This window comes from Gopherus evgoodei, chromosome 1 (genome assembly GCF_007399415.2).
Source record: "Gopherus evgoodei ecotype Sinaloan lineage chromosome 1, rGopEvg1_v1.p, whole genome shotgun sequence".
Classification (NCBI taxonomy): Eukaryota; Metazoa; Chordata; order Testudines; family Testudinidae; genus Gopherus; species Gopherus evgoodei.
Window position 1 is genome coordinate 352291564 of NC_044322.1, and position 21877 is coordinate 352313440.

Below are 21877 nucleotides of genomic sequence, written 5' to 3' on the forward strand. Positions count from 1 at the left end.
TATTATCCACTGAGTTTTTAAATGACAAGGCAGGGAAACTACAGGCCAGATCCAAAGCTCTGCAAATGGGTAGCTCTCCCCATTCAAGGAAGTGGACACTGTATCCAATTTTATCCATTACTTTGTTGATAAACCTGAGCATCTCTGCTTCTTTGAGAGCTTTGCACTGCATCCCACTGAGAATAGAAATGTTCATAGATTTTTTTAGGCCAGCAGGGTGTGTTTTGCCCTTGTCCAGTGCCTTCCATCCTAGGAGCTGAATGTACTGCACAATAGGGCTGATGGAAAGAAGGGAAGTATATAAGTTAGAAAGAAACGGGAAAAAAATGTTCTTTTGTTTGGAACTTTTCACAGGATTTTTTTTTCAGTTTTCTTAATTTTTTGTTTGCTTCAGTGGAAAATAGAATGCACTCTCTCTCCAACTGTATTTCTCTCCCCCTCACTCCCTAATGAAGAATATAAAAAGGGAGGAAAGAAATGAAAAAGTAAGTGGGTTATTTTTCCCCACCGAAGCGGACAGAGCACTTTTGAAAGTGTTTGAAAACTATTCAATCATTTTCCCAAAAAATCTTTTCAGATTTTCTTGCAAATGAAAAACGTTGTCTACAAAAGGAAAAATCTGTACCATTTTTGTCCAGAAAGCCAAGTTTCATCCCATAAACCTTTTTTGACCACCTCTGTGCATAAGTATGAGTAAGCTTCACAACAACCCGGAGAAGTAGGGAAGTGTTATTCTTAAACACACGCTACCTTTGGGCAAACTGAGTCACACACATATTAAATAATGTGTGTGCTCATGCCGTTAAGTTCCTCCATATTTGAATTTAGATCCTGGACACATACCATGGCAACGCATTATTACCGACCGGCATTTCTTCCTAAACTGCTAGTGAAGAGATACAGATCGTGTTATAGACACCTTTCTCAAACACTAGGAATAATGCATTCAGATGAACAGTAGGTGACTAGACAGCTACTAGTTTGAGCTGATAGAATCTTTTGGTGATTGGTTGTCGAACCCAACATGGATCCTGTGATGTCAAGTGTCTATTTTAGCAAAAAGACCCTGAATTAGGTGGGCCATGGGGGCAGAATTGCCCTCTCGATCCTAGAGGTTTCCCCTGCAGGTGTTGAGGCTTGTTGGATGGGAAGCTTGCTGCCTGTGCTGTACTTGCTTCATGGACATAGAGCTCTAGCCACTGGGGCTGTCAAGCAAGCACCATGCACCCGTACGAAACTCACACACTCAGGGTTGGGTTTTTATACAAGGTTGAACTAAGGATCAGCTAAATAATCAGAGGCAATGGAGTCTGGGGAGGTGGGGATCTCTCAGGAGGCACTCAGCCCCTTGCAAAATCGGGCACTTTAATGATGAGATAATGGAAAAGGGGGCAGATTTGCAAAGGCACCTAACTCCTCTTGTTAGTGGGAGTTAGATGCCTAATTGCCATTCATGCCTTTGAGTGTCTTCTCTTCCTCCCATCCTCAGCTCTTATAACTCTGCATAATTCCAGTGAAGTCCGTGCAGCTATGCCAATTTCCATCTGCTGAAGATTTAAGATTTCTATAGTTGCTTGTAATAAACACTGGAGCAGAAATGTGTTTTGTCTGGTTGAGATACGAATTGCCATTGATCACTGCGTGGCATGTCTGAGGCTTTGCTGTTTAAGTGTGAGTTGCTCATGTTTAACATGAGCATGGTCTGATCCGAGGCAGAGGTGCACTCTCAACTAATAGATTTTAGTGCTGCTGAAATTTTAAACGGTTCAGATGTGGTGGATTCAGAAATCCTCCAATATCTATTACATCACTCACTATAATCTTCCTGTCATTGAAAGGTAGCAGTCAAGGCAAGCACTTTGTGTTCATTTCACAGTGCAATATTCACTGGTCCATTTAATTTATGCTTAGAAAATGTATTTGGTGAAGTATGTGACAAGGGAATGGGGACAGGGAGAAACAGGATTGTAATTCACGTGATCTTTTTCATGTAGATTGTGAAGTCAAACCCCTCCCCAAAAGCCCTTTGGAGATTTCATGCCACCTGCTCTAAGAGTGGGGAACTGCACTGTCCCTTGAAACACTTACTGGCCAGTGGAAACACTGGAATTAGCTGTCTAATGTAGTTTTATTTATTGATTGTATTACAGTAGCATGTAGATCCCCAACTGAGATGGGGGCCAGATTGTGCTAGGCACTATCCAAAAAGAGATGCCTTTCTAAAAGCTATGCTCAAGGTCAGCTAGAAGTTATGGGCTTGATACTGGGGTCATACTGGGTAATATTCTTGGCCTGTGTGATGCAGGAAGTCCAACTAGATGATCTGCATGGTCCATTCTGATTTAAAATGGATTAATATGTGAAGATACAGTAAAAGTCCCTGCTCAGAAGAGATTACAATCTAAATAGACAAGGGGCGGGGGAAAGAAGTAATATAATCCCTATTCTGCAGACTGGGACAAATAGCACAGAGAGAAAGAGTTGCTCAGGGTCGTACAGAAAGCCTATGGCAGAGTCAGGAATTGAATCCAGATCACCAGAGTTTTAGTTCAGTGCTTTAACCACAGGGCCAGTCTTCCTCCCTGCTTCATCAGAACGATTCGGTCATTGTGAAGTGTATTCTCCTTCCGTGTATTTGGAAATATGGATGGTAGAAGAAGGGTTCATAACCAGTGTGCACATAAAAAAAAATTGCCTTCCCCTACCTCCCTACTTGTTCCAGTGCTGGCTGTGAATTCAAAGGAATGAGATGCAGTTCTGGTGTTCTGAGCACATGAGTTCTCTGCACAGATCTATTTTCCTTTAAATAAAAACAGCAGTTTCCCTGTGCACATGTATTGTATTATCGAGGGGTACGTCTGCTCCGGCGCCTTCCCAGAATACATTATACCAGGCAGGTCACTTGAGAACTGGGTTTTCTTTGTGCATCTAAAGTATCCTGTACGGGCTCTCAGTTATACAGGGACTCCCTTTTACACAGCAAAGGGGTTTGTATGTGCCCACATCCTTGCAGCTTCAAGAAATGCAACACTGACCCCTAGCGTTGAGCGGGAGGTTCTTGTTTTTTGAGCTAACACGCTAACAAGGATCTCTGGCAGTGCTACAAACTCCACTGAGGATCTGAAAATCAAGTCCTTCCCTCTTCTTACCTCAGCACCAGTAAGAAAGATCACACAGTCAGCATTTAGCCATGATGCGTGGGGTAGAATTTAGGTCAGTCAGTCAGTGATTTCAGCAGCTGGGACTTCAGATGCATGCAGAGAGCAGACATAATGAGAAGGTGCCTGTTTTACTCAGTTCCTTTTCAGGACATAGCTGAATGTGTAAAACAGTTTGTATAATATGGCAAGAGAGAAGCAGTTTTGAAGGGTCTTCGGAGGAGACTCAGGATTGTGGACTGCTGTTTCCGAATGTGCATATTGCAGTGGTACCCATCACCCTAGTCAAGGTCAGAGCCCCACTTTGGTTTAGAGTGGCACTGTATAACCACATGCAAAGAGCTTACAAATTAAGGCCCCCAATCCTGCTAACTATTTACCATGGGCAGATCCTTGTGTGTAGCCTCTTGGACTTCAGTGGGGCTCCTCGGAGGCATAGATCAGCTGGGAGGTTCGGGGTTTAAGACTTCACTGAAGTTGGACCAGCTTAAATCAGCACTGAATTTAAACCTGCATTTTTAAAGGGTCTTTCTTTTTCTGCTAGATCCTGATTATACAGACAGCACTTCTCTGGCACTTTCCCACTTGTAATTGCCTCTGGTGCAGTTTGTAGTATAGTTTAGATGGGCGCTGTTTCTGCCATTGAACTGCAGCTTAAAAATCAGCATGAACCAGAATGGACAGAAGTATGATTCGATTTTTTTCCCTTTCAGTGACAATAAGGAATACATGCAGAATGTGCTTTAATCAGTATTTGAATCCAGAGTATATATTTTTTTCTCTCCTTATAGTAATGTTAGAAGCACATATGGTACAAGTATAATTATCCAAAAAAGCTTTGGGTTTTAATGCATCACACAACTTATTAAGGGCTAGATCCTGTGCCCATTGAAACCAATGGAAAAGCTCCTGTGGACTTCAGTAGTACAGAATTCAGGCCCCAAAACAATAGAGAGGAGAATTCCATTTATGGCAAATAAATAGAGCCCTGCACGGATACAAAATTTGTATCTGCATCCAATCTGCGATCTGCAAACATGGTCCATGGATATAAAGCAAATACCTGTGGATTTGCAGGTATCTACAAATAAAATCTGTTTGTGTGTATTTTTGGGGGGTTTCAGAGTAGCGGCCGTGTTAGTCTGTATCCGCAAAAAGAACAGGAGTACTTGTGGCATCTTAGAGACTAACAAATTTATTTGGGGGGGGGGGGTAGCGGTAAGGATTTGGCCAAACAAGTTTCTTCTGTATATTCAGGAATCATTTCACCCATTACTGAACTGCAACCACTTCTGGGTTAGAATGCAGCCATTTCTTAACAGCGCCCAGCAATGCTTCCCAGTGTCTTAGGGCAGGGAGTGAAAAAGATGAACCAGCCAAGACTGCAGAGAAAGTTTAGATAGGTATAAATATAGATAGCTATAAATCCAACACAGAAATAAAATAATGCACTTGGCAATCGTTTTCCTTTCAACACGGTCAGGATTTATACATACAGTTATGCTGAATAATCAGGTCTTAAAAGACGCACAAATCTCTCACCAAACCATAGAATCCTCACTATAAACAAAGGAACTTCCTTAGTCCTCATGTCTTTATTGATCACATTTTTCATGTAATCAAAGTCTAATGGTATGTTTCCTGTGTGGCTCATCTCTCTGTCCCTTTCCTTTTCAGGTTCTACATTGAGAGCATATCTTATTTAAAGGATAATGCCACCATCGAGTTGTTTTTCTTGAATGCAAAGTCCTGTATTTACAAGGTAAGGACTCCTTTGAATTAAGGACGGGACTGAGGGATTCAGAAAAGCTGGGGTACTCATCTGGACATAGGGTTTTCCATTTGCCCATAAGTATAGATAATCTGCTTCCACTACCGGTGATTCCGGTTGTAATGAAATAAATGCCCACAGCGCTTCTAAAGAAATAAGAGAATTCATGTGAATAAGAGAGGCTGGATGGGGGTGACCTTGCATTACTAGCCTTCCAACAGTCTCCTGGTCTATTTACTCTGCCTTCTGTGGATTGTCTCACTATGCTTATGCCATATGCCAGGCCTTTCCAGAGCACCCTCATATTGTGATCTTTCATCTATGATCTGCCATTTGTTTTATCTGTTTTGTGTACTGCATGCTGGGTAATAACAAAAGAGGAATCCATGCTTGTAAAACTAAACTGGCACTTTATTCAGAGAACTATTACAGAGGTGCTACAATTGCCGCTAGCATTCCAGCCCTTTGCACACAGACTGACTTCCATTCCTGGTGCCTCTTCCAAACTCTTCCCTCTTGCAACCTATGCTCCTCACTCCATGTTCGATACAGGTTGCTACAGTATCTGTCATAAACTGAAGGCTTGAGTGTCCTCTCCCTTACAGGGTGGAAAATAATAAGTAACTTGAATGGAGTTACACCAGTGTGAAAGGTGAATCAAGCACCATGTCCCTAGGGAACAAAAGAGCCCTTAAAAAATAACCCTGGCACAAACTGAGTGGTGCAGATATATCATGTACACAGCTGTGCAGGTACATCATACACAGAGCTCATGTTTCTGTTGAGAGCTCCATATGGCCAGTGGTATGATGGTGCATGTAGGCCAGTGGTATGATGGTGCACTCCTGGCCTGGTCCCCCATCTCCCTTCCTGCAATGTCTAGCCCAGGGGTCGGCAGCCTTTCAGAAGTGGTGTGCTGAGTCTTCATTTATTCACTCTGATTTAAGGTTTCGCGTGCCAGTAATACATTTTAACATTTTTAGAAAGTCTCTTTCTATAAGTCTATAATATATAACTAAACTATTGTTGTATGTAAAGTAAATAAGGTTTTAAAATGTTTAAGAAACTTCATTTAAAATTAAATTAAAATGCAGAGCCCCCCGGACCGGTGGCAGGACCCGGGCAGCGTGAGTGCCACTGAAAATCAGCTCGTTTGCTGCCTTCGACACCCTTGCCATAGGTTACCTACCCCTGGTCTAGCCTTTGCAGTTCTCTGTGGGCTCCTGTGGCAGGGGTGGGTTACTAGCCTGCCCCATGCAGAAGACACCCTCAATACTGAACCTAGCGCACACCATCAGGCTCTGTGTAAGTCACACTTGTGCCACCCACCAGGCAGTTCGTGCTACACATCCCCCTCTGGGCCCGATCCACAGAGATGAGTGTGTTACAGCTCGTGGCTTGAAGAGCCTGGATCTTTAGTTCAAGCTTTGGAGACTGATGCTTTTAGCTCTCCAAGAGCCCTGGTGCTGGAACAAATAGTAACCGCCCCATTTCTACAGGAGCTTTCATGTGAGGTTGTCAAGGTGTTTTATAGATATTAATTATCTCAGAGGTAGATTGTTATCTTCAATTTACAAGTGGGGAACTGAAGCACAGAGAGATCAAGTAATTTGCCCAGGGTCGCATAGGAAGTGTGCGGCAGACTAGATCCACTCAAATTCCCTGAGCACAGGCCATAGGAGACAGATGAGGGCTTGAACCGATGATTGGATGCCAAGAATTCCTCTTGAGTTGTAATCACCGCTCTGACAATGACTATCTCTGTAGCCATGGACAAGTCACCTTGCCCCTCTGCCTTCTTCTCGGCAGCTGTAAAATAGGGGTAATACTTGATCAGACATATCTAATCTAGATAGTGCTAGTTCTTGCAACATATCCTTTCCTTTTATATCCATCCGAGTGCCTCTCACAAGAGTGCTGTGATGCTAAATAATTCTGTTTGTAAAGTGCTTTGAAGATGCTGCTGTTTCAGTTTCGCAGACAGTGTGGGAGTGTTCACATCCAAACAAAAACATCTTGGACTGAAAAAGAAAAATTGTAAAATATTTCCACTGTGACATTTAATTTCCATCTCAGTCCCCAACCTCTCACTTCAGTCTTCCGTCCCCTCCAGGCCTCCTGCCTTTCTTTTTCTCACCATACCTACATTTTTATGGCCTAGCCTACTTCACAGAGTGCCTTCCACAGAATCTGTTAGAGGTAAAATAAAAAAAAAATCACCTGAAAATAAATTGAATCAAATTGTGCCAGAGGCAGAGGTGAGCTTGAAACTGAAAGTATAACCCAGGGAGTGTTTAAAAAAAAAAGTTCTGCTTGTGCATAAAGAATAGAAATGAGTAAATGTTGCAGGTTACCCCAGCAGTGGTAGTGAGAAGAATCCACCAGAAGAGGGTGCCCTTGTAACTAAAGTAAATGTCAGGATCCAGAACGGCTTCCTCTACGCATTTGGGGGGAAGGAGGAGAGGAATGAAACCAGTACACAGTGAAATGTTTCTGTGCCAAAAATAATCTGGCCTTAAGGACTATTGAAAAAACACCAGCCTGTTGTCACTAGTTACTGAAAACAAAACTAGCCCTTGCGCAGAATTGAGTGTGAGATAGATAAGTGGCTTCCTGGTTCAGAACTCAAAAGTGTTGAGATGTGTTAAGCGCTGCTCGGAGGCAATAGGCCACACAGTTGCTTTCTCCTGTGTGGCCAAGAAAATTGTCTTGTAAAAGAGAAAAGGGGGCAGCTCTGAGTCATCTGAGTACCCTGAGAGTCCTTGTGTAATATGTGCTTGGAGTCTGGTGGCATCTTAAAGACTAACAGATTTATTTGGGCATAAGCTTTGCTGGGTAAAAAATGATGCATATGTGCTTGGAGTAGCATGGGGCTGGACCTGCAGATTCGCAGGGATCTATGCAGATCTTGGGGGAACAGCCATCTTTGCAAAGACCTTGTTCCTCCACACAGCTCCTGGAGCTCCATCACATACCCTTCACCCCCCTTGCATCTGTGCTGCCTTGGCATCGCGAGCTGAACCTGGAGAGCCCTGCTTGGACACTGGTTGTTCTAAGAGGCTGTAAGGGGGGGCGCCTGGTAGGTGTCTCTAGTCTGGGAATTGCTGGGATGCTGGGCCCTTGTCTGGAACTGTTCCCTGTCCACCTCCACCCCCCTTTCGCTGGCCGAAACCATCCCTAGTGACTCACCTCCCATCTGCCGGAGAGGGAACAGCAGCTGGAGAAAGTTGAGAGGGATTAGGATCTGAGAACAAGGGTGTTATGCTTGTCTCAGCGCTCCAAGCAGGAAAGGGACTTCTTCAGTAAGAAACATTACACAGGCTTTTGGCTCCAGTTCACAACAGCATACCCCACAGTGCCATGTCCTCATCCTCACTAGCAGTAGTCCCTTTGACTTCAGTAGGCTCACAATTGGTCGCTCAGATTTCGTGTGTGCAGAGCAGATGCTTAGCTGCCAACTCCCTGACTCTAGGCATACCTGTACATTTACGTGCTCAACTGTGCAAATGTCGATGCAAGATTGAGTAATATGGTTGAGAGAGGGTTGTTTTGTGGTGAAGGCACTAGCCTGGGATTCTGGAGATCTGGGTTCAAATCCTGCCTCTGCCACAGCTTCAGGTGTGACTATGTCTGTGTCTCAGTCCTTCCGCCTCTTTGTCTGCCTTGTCAGTTAGGGTGTAAGCTTTTTCCAGCTGTAGCTGCTTGCAGCAACTGGCATGATGAGATCCCAATCTTGGTTGGGGCCTTTAGGTGGGACCTCAGTACAACCTTCCATCTAAGCTGGATGCTCTGGCGCAGCAAAGCGCAGCTGCCATTCTCTAAAGGCAGATGGAATCCAGGGGGCGGATGGAGAATGCCAACCAAAATGCCCTTTGTTTGTATCCTTGCTTTCACTTAGGTGTGGGAAATCCTGGCTCCTGACTCCAAATCCTGGCTGCTTTTGAAACACTCCAACAACTAACGCTCTCAAAGCCCGTTAGAGACAAGGCCCATGGGATTTTTGGACAGCCACATGGTCCCTTGGTTGTGATTTGAATCCATCTAGCATTGTCTCAAAAGCTTCCTACTGTGTTATATTTTTAATTAAAAAACTGAAACAACCTGCCGCATGCTAACATGTGTCTTCAGGATTTCCTAGCTCCCAGGCAGGAATGAGGATGAGGGTTCCTGGTGGGAAGATCCAGGTTCCCCTCATCCCCATCCCCACCCCCCAGGTACCTTTGCACACAAAGAATACAGTGTCTGGAGGGGTTGCTAACTAATGGCCCCATCCTGCTGCCACTGGCAAAGGTCATACTGGGGCCCTGGGCCAGCAGACCATCATCTGCATCTGTGATACTGTGGTGGGGACTCTGCAGGGATAGCAGAGGGTCAGGGCCCCATGAACCTAGCCCAGCAGTAACTTTGCAGAGCTCTGCTCTCCAAAGAGGCCACTGTTCAAAATGTTTATTCAGCCCACTGGCTGCTCCAGCCGCCACAGGCTCTGTGCGCAATGCACTTTGGTGCCTAGGGACTGTCCTTTGGGAATATTGCCAGGAAAAGCTTGTGCTGCTGTTCTTATTCTGGAGGATGCTTAATAACAGAAAGCGGAGTGGGGCGGAGGAGCCTAAAAATCTGGGTCGATCTATTTCCGTCTGACCTCTCCTGAAACCATTACATTGCACATTCAAACCTACTGTCATCCGAATACAAAAATAGCCCTCTCTGACTGCGAGAGTCCCTCCCAGGGCCTTCCCAGTCTGACTTCCTGCCTCGCTCGGATCTTGGTTTGTTTTAAAACATGTGTTGAATTTTAGTGCGTTTGAAAGATGCTGGGAAAAAGCGAGTGGCTCTTCTCAGTCGGAGGCCAGGCCGGGGCAATGCTGTGGAGGGATCTGCCAGGGAGCCAGAAGGGAGCTCAGTCTCCATGTGTAGACAGTGCTTGGCCACACTGCAGTGTGGTGGTGGATGGGAACTGGGCAGAGGCCACCAAACAGCCATTGAACTGTGCTAAGGAGGGCCCCTCTGTCACTCTGTCCATGCATGGAATTCCAGGGGCCTTCTAGGTGCTGAGGAACGGGGCTGTACTCCCACTGGCCTGTGGGGCTTAGCTATACTCTACAGAGCCAGCGTACGGGTTTAGATAGTAAGTGCCTGCTTAGAAGGTGAACTCTCTGGGGACTTGTTACAGTGTGTGTGTCTGGGCATATCTGTCCTATACCAATAGTCCATAATAATAGGCAATAATCATTCCCATTGGCCTGAGATCCTTTCTTACACAGCAGGGCTTCTACTGCTCACCTACCCATCACCACAGATGGCTCCTGGAAAACTGGAGTGAGGCAACATGTTCATTTGGGGCCAGGTCATGCCTGGCCCCGGCCGTGGCTATGCAGAGAGGGACCAGGCACGAAGCGCCGTCCCCCATCTGCATGGTCCTTACGGCTGGGTCAGGCAGAATCAGAATCTCTTCACTCAGTGGAGTGCCAGGAAAGCTCCATTCCTGCTTTCCCTGGGGCTGCGCAGTGCCCCAAAGGGAGGGAGAGATATGGGTGCTCTGCTGCCCCCCCCCAACGCTGGCCAGCAGAGCTGGCTGGCTGCAGAGTAAGCTGCACCCTGAAAGGGGTGTGGGAGAGAATGTACTGCCTTTTGGCTCCTGATGCTGTGTGTCTCCCTCTGCTTCTCTCGGGGTATGTCTGTACTGCAGCTGGGAACATGCCTCCCAGCCTAGATAGTCACCCGCTCTCTGGGGCAGACTAGCAGGTGCTTGTCTGTCCGGGCCAGGAGACATGCTGTCCGATGCGGTGCAAACACACTCTTAGGATTCTGCAGCTCCACACCACCCCTTACCATGGGCTGAGACCAAATGCCATCACTGGGCCCTGCCTTTGTGCTGATGTAACTAACTCCCCTACCGCGTTCCCTTGGCGCATATTTATCATTCATGAAATCACCCCAAGTACATCAAACACTGATGCAGCAGCTGAATCCGGGGGGAAGCAAGAGAAACCTCTTCACTGCAAACTACAGAGTCTTTCTTTGCTCCCACCTCAGTGCAACCAACCCCCAGTGGATCATTAGAGAGGAGGCGAGGTCAGCTGCTTTTCTAGAAAGCTGGCACTGCTGAACGACAGTGCTTACACAAGAGTACCTGGGTCTTATCCTCTGTTTGCCAGGGCAGAGCCAGCACAGCTCTTACGGCAATGGTCCCCAAACTTTTGACCTCGTGCCCTCCCTTACCTTTCTCTGCTTCTCCCCGTCTGGGAGCTGCGGCCCCGGGTGCAGGGGGGGCGCGCGGGGGAGTGCCGATAGGAGTAAGGGGGCTGAGGCTGGGGCCACAGCTGGGAGTGGGCATGGAGCCCCAGGTGCGGGGCTGGCAACCAGAAACCCTGGAGTGGGGCCAGGAGTGGAGCCCCAGACATGGGGCCAGCAGCCAAGATGCCGGGTGTAGGGCCAGGAGCGGAGCCCTGAGCACAGGGCTGGCTTGGGTGGTGCACCTTCCCTGACCCCCAGGGGGGCTGGCCCAAGCCCCAGCCCATGCCCCTCCTGAACATTCCTCAGCGCTCCTGTAGGGTGGTGCTCCCTACAGATTGGAGACCTTTGTTTTACAGCTTGTGAAATGAGGTGGGTCCATTACCTGCATGAAGTGTATCGGCTAAATTTATATCTCAGGTACCGGATCCACCTTTCTTTCCAGAGACAGTAAAGCAATTCAAACATGAACTTAAGTTCCGAGAGCCCTGCAGGAACCTCCAGAGTTCGAATCCACCATAAGGTGATTTGGACAAAGTAAGGCTCCAACCCAGGTGCCCCAGCAGAGCCCTATTGATAGCAGCAGAGTTTTGCATGAGTGTGGTGCGCTGCCCATGCAGATGCAATTGCTAGATCAGGGCCTACATCATGTGGTAGTAGAAAGAAGCACAGTTTATACGACTTCCCCGAGAGCTGAGGGAGACAAGGTGGGTGAAGCGATTTCTTTTATTGGACAACTTCTGTTGGTTAGAGAGAGAGACTTTCAAGCTTCATGGAGCTCTTCTTCAGGTCTGGGAAAGGTAATCAGAGTGCCACAGCTAAATAGGAGGTGGAACAGATTGTTAGAGACACAGGTTTTATGCCTCATTACAACCTATAACCTACTAACTCTCCTTTGGCCTTTGATTTCAGAGGGTGTTAATTGCCCACTTCATTTTGAATATTTCTTGCAACACGTGCTAACTCCTTCCTCTGTTTCCTGAGACCCGTTGCTTGGGGAGTCCAGATACATGTATTGTGGGGTGGAGGAGTTGAACTTGTGGCTGAAACCAAAATCATTGTTTTCCTTAGCTGCTTTTCATGGTGCCTGGATCCTACAGTGATGAGCATTGCAAGGAAGTGCTTAGAACAGATCACATTTGACTACCATGCAATGTCAGGAATATGATTTCAGTGCAAAACTTTAAATCAGTCCAGGCAGTTGTGCGAGACAAACGGTTGTAACCAACCCACTGGGTCTAAAACCCTCCTCTGGGAGCTCAGATTGGAATCCAGCTTTAGCATGGGCTCAGCATAGCACTGGTTGTGAAACCTGAGGCCCGGTCATTTTTGTGGGGCTCTGGGTTTTATTGCAAACATAGCACACTGCTCCAGAGGATACAGGCCTTCAGTTTTCCCCGCTGAGGGGAAGGGGGAAAAGCCACGTTCCCATGAAGCCTGGGTGGTATTTTGGGAATAGAAAAATATTACATATTTACCTTCTCCTAAAAGCACATGGGAAAGAATGAATTTTCCTCCTCCCCCTCCCCCTCCCCTGCAACTCCTCCATTCCACCCTAGTTGAGTTCTGATGTCATGCTTCATTTACCAGGACAGAGTTCTGTGTATTTTGCTTTCTCTACATCGCTGTGAGCAGGTCCATTGGGTCTCTAGGAGTAATGGGACCCCTTTGTAGCCAAGCCAGAGGAGAAGGCACGTTTCACTGTGCAGTAACAAGGAGGTTCGTCTTGGAGGAGCTGAAATTTAGTGAAATTTACGCCCACATCTCGAATACCGCATACAGATGTGGTCTCGTCTCAGAAAAGATACACTGGCACTAGAAAAGGTTCAGAGAAGGGCAACTAAAATGATTAGGGGTTTGGAACGGGTCCCATATGAGGAGAGATTAAAGAGGTTAGGACTTTTCAGCTTGGAAAAAGAGGAGACTAAGGGGGAATATGATAGAGGTATATAAAATCATGAGTGATGTGGAGAAAGTGGATAAGGAAAAGTTATTTACTTATTCCAATAATACAAGAACTAGGGGTCACCAAATGAAATTAATGGGCAGCAGGTTTAAAACAAATAAAAGGAAGTTCTTCACACAGTGCACAGTCAACTTGTGGAACTCCTTGCCTGAGGAGGTTGTGAAGGCTAGGACTATAACAACGTTTAAAAGAGAACTGGATAAATTCATGGTGGTTAAGTCCATAAATGGCTATTAGCCAGGATGGGTAAGGAATGGTGTCCCTAGCCTCTGTTTGTCAGAGGATGGAGATGGATGGCAGGAGAGAGATCACTTGGTCATTGCCTGTTAGGTCCACTCCCTCTGGGGCACCTGGCATTGGCCACTGTCGGTAGACAGGATACTGGGCTAGACAGACCTGTGATCTGACCCAGTACGGCCATTCTTATGTTCTTATGTAACTCTCCTCCCCCCACCCCCTTTCTCTTTTCTTCCTAGGAACTCATCGAGGTTGACAGCGAGGTGGTGTTTGAATTGGCCGCATACATCTTGCAGGTAAGGGCAGCAGCTGTCTCTTATTCCTTCTGTATCTGCGATGCTTAAATCTGTTGTTGGGGGTTCAGAAATCCCAGACCCTTCTAGGGAGTTACACCAAGCATACAGAAACAGAGAAGATAGGGTGTATTTTGCTGAGCTAGGGGAAAAAAGCTGGAACCCTTTAATGCTGGATTGTAACCTTGCTGTCCCAGCCGAGCGAGGGGCATTGATTTACCGTGCTGCCTGCAGGAGATCCACTGAAGCCACGGGACCGGAAGACCCTCCGCAGGCAAACCGCTGGAGGCAGCCTGCCTGCCGTGCTTGGGGCAGCAAAATCCCTAGAGCCGCCCCTGGCTCCTGGTGGACACTGGTGTGGGAGAAGAATCAGGCCCATAGTTGTGCCTGATTTTCAGATATGTTGAGGACCCACAACTCCACTTGAAGTCAGTGGGAGCTGCAAGCATCAGCGCCCCTGAAAATCAAGCCTTAAATTTTCACCTTAGGATTTGGCTTCAGAAAAGATTTGTCAGGTCTTATTTTATCCAAATTAAAAAACTGGCCCAAACCAAAATGCTGGAAAATTTGGATCTGGAACCAGATCTGACCTTGTAGCTCAAGTCAATCTCCAGTTCAAAATGGATCAGCTATTCCTGGGCATTTCAACAAGCTGGAAAGGGGATAGGAAGTTATATGGTGTGGCAGGATTCCCTTGTCCACACAATAAGAAAAGCAGTTGAGAGGCAGCTTTATACTGCCCAGCAGGAAGCACAAAATTCTCCAAGGCTTCCAGTTCAATTGAGAATGAAGATTTAATATGTCTACAGGTGTGTCTTCACGGCAGTTAGCTCAAGTTAGCTACGCTCAAATTACTCCCCTCAAGTTAGCAGCGTTTTAATGAAATCAGCCAAGCTGCGAAAAAACACTCAAGATGCTGTGTCCACACTGGTGGTACTGTATACTTGTTCATATGTGGCACACCCCATGTTCTGAGCACTCTGTTTTAACTCAGGTTAACTCTGCAATTAAGATAAGCCCTGATCCTTCAGCAGGTGAGCAACAAGTTTGCTCAAACAGGACTGATTCCCTATCTGCCCTGTACCATTCACACCCATGCAGAATGTTACCAAATCAGAATCCTCCATTCCCCCACACAAATGTAAATGGCCAGCATTTTGCACTCACTCTGCCCAGAATCAGATGACTGACAAGGTGCAAGATGCTGGAATGTAACCTGAAACCTAGAGATCAGGGTAAACTGAAGTGGGCCAAATCCATAGGCCAAATCCAGACCTGTTGGGTGCAACTCCACTGGCTTCAGTGAAGTTACACCTGCTTATACCAAGATTGAAGTTGGGCCCATGATTTTACTGAGACCACCTCTTTATTCATGAAGAAGGAGGGGATGATGCACCAATTATCAAGATGACAGGTTTCAGAGTGGTGGCTGTGTCAATCTGTATCAGCAAAAACAACGAGGAGTCCTTGTGGCACCTTAGAGACTCACAAATGTATTTGGGCATAAGCTTTCGTGGGCTAGAACCCACTGCATCAGGTGCATAGTCTCTAAGGTGCCACAGGGACTCCTCATTGTTTTTGCAATTATCAGGAATGTTTAGTCAGTGCCATAACAAGGGTGAGGCACTTGCCTCAGGCACACAAAGCCGAGGGGCGCAGGCAGTGATGGAGAGGGGGAAAAAAAGCCGCTGGCACAGAGATATTTATAACCAGGGTGATCTCCCCCCGGCCCCGCCTGTGGCCCCCTGGCGCCTCCCCCCCCGGATCCCTTCCAGGACCAGGAGGAGAGCAGCTCCATGTTGCCTCCCTGCAGCAACTGCTGCCGCAGGGTCCTCATGCTCCCCATCTCATCTGCCAGGGCAGACTGACTCTGAGCCTGCCCTTTCCCCTCAGACCCTTTCATTTTTCAGTGGGACCCTCCAGCAGCACAGGGGCCCCCCCACCTGCAGTCACCACTCCTGCCCATGCTGGGCAAGGAGGCAGCCCTATCTCTCACCCCCAGTGAGGCTACAGTCAGGCAACAGCAGGGGAGGAGGCGCACGCAGCACCCCACTGCATCCACCATGGGGGAGGTGAGGGAGGTTCCTGGACCTGAGAGGGGCCCTAGGAGCACCTGCAGTGACAGTGGTGGGGGTGAGTGTGCTGCAGGGGGGGCAGGAAAGGGGGGCTCCTCCCCCAGAGCTTGCTGCTGCTGGCAGGGAAAGGGCTGAGGGGAGTTCTCCTCTCTGGCTCCTGTCCCAGAGCAGCCTGCCTGCACCCCAAACTCATCCCCAGCCCTGCCCCACCCCAGAGCTCAAACCCCCAGTCAGAGCTTTCACCCCCTCACCATACCCTCAACCCTCTGTCCAAGCCCTGAGCCCCTCCAGCACCCCAAACACCTCATCCCCAGTCCCAGTCAGAGCCCTCACCCCCTACACCCCAACCTTCTGCCCCAGCCCTGAGCCCCTCCCACACTCCAAACCTCCCATTCCCAGCCCCAGCCAGAGCCCTCACCCCGGCACCCCATCTCTCTGCACCCCTCCCATCCCCAAACTCCCTCCCAGAACCTGCACCCCCTCTCTCCGTACCACCTCCCATCCCCAAACTCCCTCCCAGAACCTGCACCCCCTCTCTCCGTACCACCTCCCATCCCCAAACTCCCTCCCAGAACCTGCACCCCCTCTCTCCGTACCACCTCCCATCCTCAAACTCCCTCCCAGAACCTGCACCCCCTCTCTCCGTACCACCTCCCATCCCCAAACTCCCTCCCAGAGCCTGCACCCCAATCCCGTGCCCCAGCCTGGTGCCTCACCCCAGACCTCCTCCCTCACCCAAACTCCCTCCCAGAGCCTTGGGAGGGTAGGGGGGTGAAGTTTGGGTGGGGGCGGGTTCTCGGCACCACCAAAATTTCTATAAATCTGCCACCCCTGATCCTGCCCTGTAGACCTGAACTCCTAGCATTCTCAGGACACATGCTGATCCCTAGTGGCCACTGCTGATATCCAGTACCTCGCTTCTCTCTTAACCTGTAAATCCCTTTCTGGATTGGAACTGGACTGGAACTAAAGACCATCTTGGAAGCAACGTTACCAGTCCAAGCAGTCAAAAATCATGAGTTAGACCCCCCAGAATCACAGGCTCTACCGCCACCCCTTCATTCATTCTTCAGCGGCAATTCGGTGGCAGGCCCTTCCTTCCGAGAGGGACTGAGGGATCTGATGCCAAATTGCCGCCGCCGAGCCGGCCCTGGGGGAGGGCGCAATTTTATATTCCTGCCTTGAATGCAAAAATGCTTAGTTACGGCTCTGTGTTTAGTAATGTTTGCAGTTCAGTACAAGTGACCTGACAGGAATGATTCATAAAGGCAGAGGGTGAGCAGTTTGGGGGCACTTCATTCTTTATGGGCGGTAATTGTCATGGGAGAAGATCAGAGATAATGGCTAACAGGTTTCTTCTTTTTCTCCTCTTCTTAGTGCAGTTTTTAGTCTCTTTCCAGTCAGCCATGAAACTCTGATCCTAAAAGATCCATATGGAACAGCCAGGCCATCTCATCAGCATATGTTAATCAATAGTAACTTCTGTAGCATTTTTCATGTTAGGGAAGCAATTAGGGCTGGGGAATTTCATTCTTCATTAAGATCAATTTTAGAGTAATACAGCAAAAATTAGAGAGAGGGAAACAATTAAAAACACATTACAGCATTTGCGTATTGGCCTGCTGGGTGAATACACATCTCAGACAGCAGGCTCATTGTGAGAGTTAGTGCTAGGGATAGGAATCTATTGTTTGTCCCTGCATCCTAATGAAACACTTGAGCGATTAGTAGCTATAGATGTAAGCCCCGGCCAGGATGCCACTGTAGCCCCCGGCTGCTGTGATCTGAAGTATTTACCATCACAAACAAACACAGGATATTACCCACATTGCTGGAGTAGTTTGAAGTGTGGCTTAATGAAATTAAGCAAAACAGACTATACTTTTATATGTGATCAAGTTGCAATTATTACCACCTTTGTGTGTGATACACTCCAGTAGAGAACAAGGTGGATCATTCAGCTAGCTGTTTTGATTCAATGCCTGCACTGCAGAGTCAGCTCAGGTTAGCCATACTGCAAAGTCAAACCCAAGTGGCTGTGTTCTCACTGATTCTGCAAACACCCTTGTGTGTCGCCAGGACTTCTGGGGACATATCCCATGCTTCTTTGTACTGCAGTAGCCTGAGCAACTCTATGATTCATTCTTAGTGAATTTTGAGAGAGTGTGTGTATCCTGCGCACACAAGGGGACGTGTGAGAAGGCATTGGGGACTGTTAGCACTCAAGTGGTTCAGCTTGTGTCCTCACTGCAAAGTAAGTGGAGATACCCAAATGAAAGCAGCAGCTGAGCTCTAGTCTGCACACCCAGCCAGGCTAACAAGCCCGGGTTTAAAGCACTGTGGATGGGAGAGGAATTATGGGCAACACCCAGGTTAGGTCTGCAGTGAAGGCATGCCCGTTGTGGAGGCTCCACTACTGACCAGATACAAACTAAATGTTTAAAATGCTCTTCTCTGTCTACACTATAAATTTTACTGTGTTAAAGCAAAGTGTGTAACTCTTGGTAAATAGTGACTTTCCAATGGTAACTACTGTGTATTTTGGGAATGTGACACAACCAATTTTGGGGATGCTTCAGATATCAAAATATGGCTACAAGACTCCAGCAGATACCAAATTCTGGTACTGATGCCATCCCTGGAGTGGAGCGCCACACACCAGTGTGGGATTTGACTCTGATGTTGATAGATAGATCACAATGCTTTCATGGATGAAACATCTAAAATATATGTTCATTGTTTCCTTTAGTACTTTCTTAGGTAGGTGACCACAAGTCACTTGTACTTTGGAGATCTTCTAGCAATGCACTCCCCCTAACCATACAGGAGTACTGGTTTAATACTAAGAACACACTTAGTAATTCGCCAGCACTACTTCCTGCAGCACTTACCATAGGTATCCATTAGCAGCATAGAGAGTTGTCGGCCTGACCTGCTTGCTGTGCCTAACCCTATTTGATTTGTAAGATCTGTCCAGCTCGCAGCCCAAAGCGGTACAGCAAGTCCGACTTAGTTTAAAGGCTTGATACTGACAATACCATTGGAATTTGTTAAGTAAGGAAACTATTGTTGACTGATATTTGTAAGTGACAAATTTAGAATTGTATCTTTTCTGAATTAAATGTTGCTATTTTAGTGACAAATATTGGGTTTTTTTCCATCTTTTTACAGGAGGGGAAAGGAGATTTTGCAAGGTAAGTTTGTTGGAAGTTCCATTATTTGTTCTGACCATGAAATTGATTACGTCTGCTGGGGGACTGATGTGACAGTTTATAACTATATTGCAATGGGGAACTCTTCACACCGTTGTTAGCCTAGACATGTTTCCTGTAATAACTTAGGTCCAAAATGCAGCCCTGGCCCAGACCACATATTGAAAATGGTATTGTTTGTGACTACATTGTTTGTGAATTTCTTGATGTGTTTGTGAAGTTCAGGAAACAGGGTAGCCTGCAGAAGGAAATTGCTGAGGAAATGACTCCCCCACAATCATTGTTGTAATATCACATGTCCAGCAGGACTTGATGTTAAAATTCTCTCATTAGCTGGTATTAGGTGGCCTCTGAATGAGGGGACCTCCGAGTTTGAGCCTGATTTTCAGAAGTGCTGAAAAATTCACCGGTGGCTGGGGTTAGATGGCTCAAGGGATTGTTCATGAAATATACAGCATCTGAGTTACCAGCACAGATCAGGTCCAGGTCAGTAGTGACCGAAAGTCATTATCATCTGATGGCTGTTCAGTGCCCTGTGTAAACTCTATGGATGCTCTCACTCTGATACTTAGCAGACCTAGGTCCATGTTACAAAAAAAAACCCCACTATAGATTACACTGTACTGCTCTCAAACTGACTGCAGCTGGAGAACCATCATCAATCATCCTTGCAGCTGATCTCAGAAGGAAAGCCAGCGAATGGATGGGCAGGGATGCAGCCCCTAGAGAAGGTCCCTCCAGTCAAGGCTGAAGTGCATTGGTAGAATGCTCACAGTGCTACCAGGGATGAACAGAAGATTGTGACCAAACAGAGGACCAGATAAAACAAGACTTCATTCTCCAGCTCTGGCAGGCTAGGACTTTTAAACAGCACTAACATAAGTTGAATTTTTTTTTTTAAACTGGAAAGATGGAACGTGCATTGCAAACATTGTAACCTTGCCCTACAACAGCCAGGAATGCGAGATGACACTCAACAAAAAGAAAATCTGGTTCTGCCCTATCATTTTTCAGAGTCCCAGTCAGCTTGTGAAATCCTGACATGTCTGTGACAAGGAGACACAAGCCTGATCTTGCTTTATTTCTCAGTTCCAACCGTTACCAGCAGTGCCATTTAGCTAGGTAGCTAGGAGAGGCATTCAGCTATTTTATTATTCAGGCTGATTTAAAACACATTGAACTGGGAAAGCGTCCCTCCCTTGACAATCAAACCCCATGATAACCATGTCCTCCAGCACACAGGGTTATGAACAGCAGAGTATCCTGTACATAAAAAAACATGCACAGGCCAGACTTAAATAAGGTTAAGGACAGAGCAGATTGGGTGAGGTGGGTGGTTCGGGGGATTGGATGTAGAACCTTTCACCTTTAGGTGTCCGATTCCAATCCAGTGCAGAGCTGGAAGTAGCAGTGGAAAGTTTTCACCAACTGAAGGCTGTTCATTGCTCTGTGTCAAATGAGTTGGTCAGGTTTCAACATCACAGAAAACCCTACCATAGATGGGGCTAAATGGCCCTCCATGTCAGAGTGAAGGTAATACCTAGTTTTTATAAGGTGCTTTTCATCTGTAGATCTCAAAGCACTTTAAAAAGGGTCTCAGGATCCTCATTTTACAGAAGGGGAAACTGAGGCATAGAGTGTGGCAACAACTTGCTCAAGGTAACCCAGTAGGCCACAGCTAGGAGTAGAATCCAGGTCTCCTGAGTCTATTTCTAGTGCACAATCCAGTAGGTCACACTGCTGCAAGGTGTCCTCCCTGTGTAGCCAGCTAATTTTGATAAGTGAATGGAAGTCTTCATTGCATGGTGGTCTCTGTGAGTTTGATGGTCTCAATGTAATATCTGCTTTCCAAACCCCACCATTATAACTGGCACCCTGTTGACGGTCTCATGATACAGAGGCCAAGATATGAATGGGCTTTGGAGACTGACCTGTATGCCTGTAGGCTGGGTTTGAGGCATGTTGTAGGAGCAGGGTAGGAGAAGCTTGCGCTACTTTATGCCTTTTCTCCAGGGACATCCATCCAGCACCTTTCATGAGCACTTCACATTCACTAGAGAGGGTTTACTTATTGGGTGAAATCCTGACGCTACTGAAGTCAATGAGCGTTTTGCCTTTGACTTCACTGGAGCAGGATTTCACCCACTGAGATTTGTGCTTACGGGTTTCACCAACACAGCAATGTATGAACTTAAAGTCTTAGGGATAAACTCATCCAGATGCAAGCAGGAGTAACTTTTGTTCGTAGACAATAGGAGTTGTACCTATGTATGCAAGGGCTGAAGGTGGCTCCTGTTGTTACCTATCTGCGTTTGAGGTTTATCATTGTTGAAATGTTGTTACTAATAGATTTTGCTATTGTCTGATATGGAGAAGCTTTGCAGTTACAAAGTGTCTTTGTTACTGAGTTTTAAAGATTATATCTTGTAAATGACAGCATACATTTCATGAAGGCTGCACTATTGAACTCTGCTTTCTGCAGAAACAAAACTATCTAAGAGATGCATGTTTAGAAGGAAAATGGAAAATTTCAGCAAACTTATTGCCTGAAAGCAGTGTCAGATTTATTGCTCAGGAGACTAATGGTCTCTCTTTGGCCCCAATCCAGCAAAGCACTTAAGCAGGTGCTTAACTTTAAGGAAGGGAGAATTCCCATGACTTGTTGCAGAATTCCTATCTGTGGGGACTAGCGTGGTGTGATATATCTAGTCCTATGGTGCTTTGATCGTTACATCACAGCTTGGCGTCAGCACAGTGCGATGTAGGCATGATGACATCAAAACCTCATCATCCTGAGAAGTGACATCACATGGTGATGAGGTTTTTGTGCATTCTGAAAGTGATTTGGGAACGTGCAAACCTTCGTGGAAATCAGAGGTGACCTCACAAAATTCTGGTGGCAACTTTCTGCCATTCTCACCTGATCAGTTATCA

At 46.8% G+C, this 21877-nt stretch overlaps 1 protein-coding gene across 6 annotated transcripts in view; it reads left to right on the top strand.

Annotated features, from left to right (window-relative positions):
* Positions 1–21877, top strand: part of FRMD4A (FERM domain containing 4A) — a 410751-nt gene that overhangs the window by 287331 nt on the left and 101543 nt on the right. For all 6 annotated transcript variants that reach the window (XM_030565719.1, XM_030565643.1, XM_030565594.1 and 3 more), the window contains exons 5-7: positions 4836–4920; positions 13603–13659; positions 18903–18925. In XM_030565719.1, coding sequence (XP_030421579.1) covers positions 4836–4920; positions 13603–13659; positions 18903–18925 — 165 coding nt within the window. The remainder of the gene's footprint in view (positions 1–4835; positions 4921–13602; positions 13660–18902; positions 18926–21877) is intronic.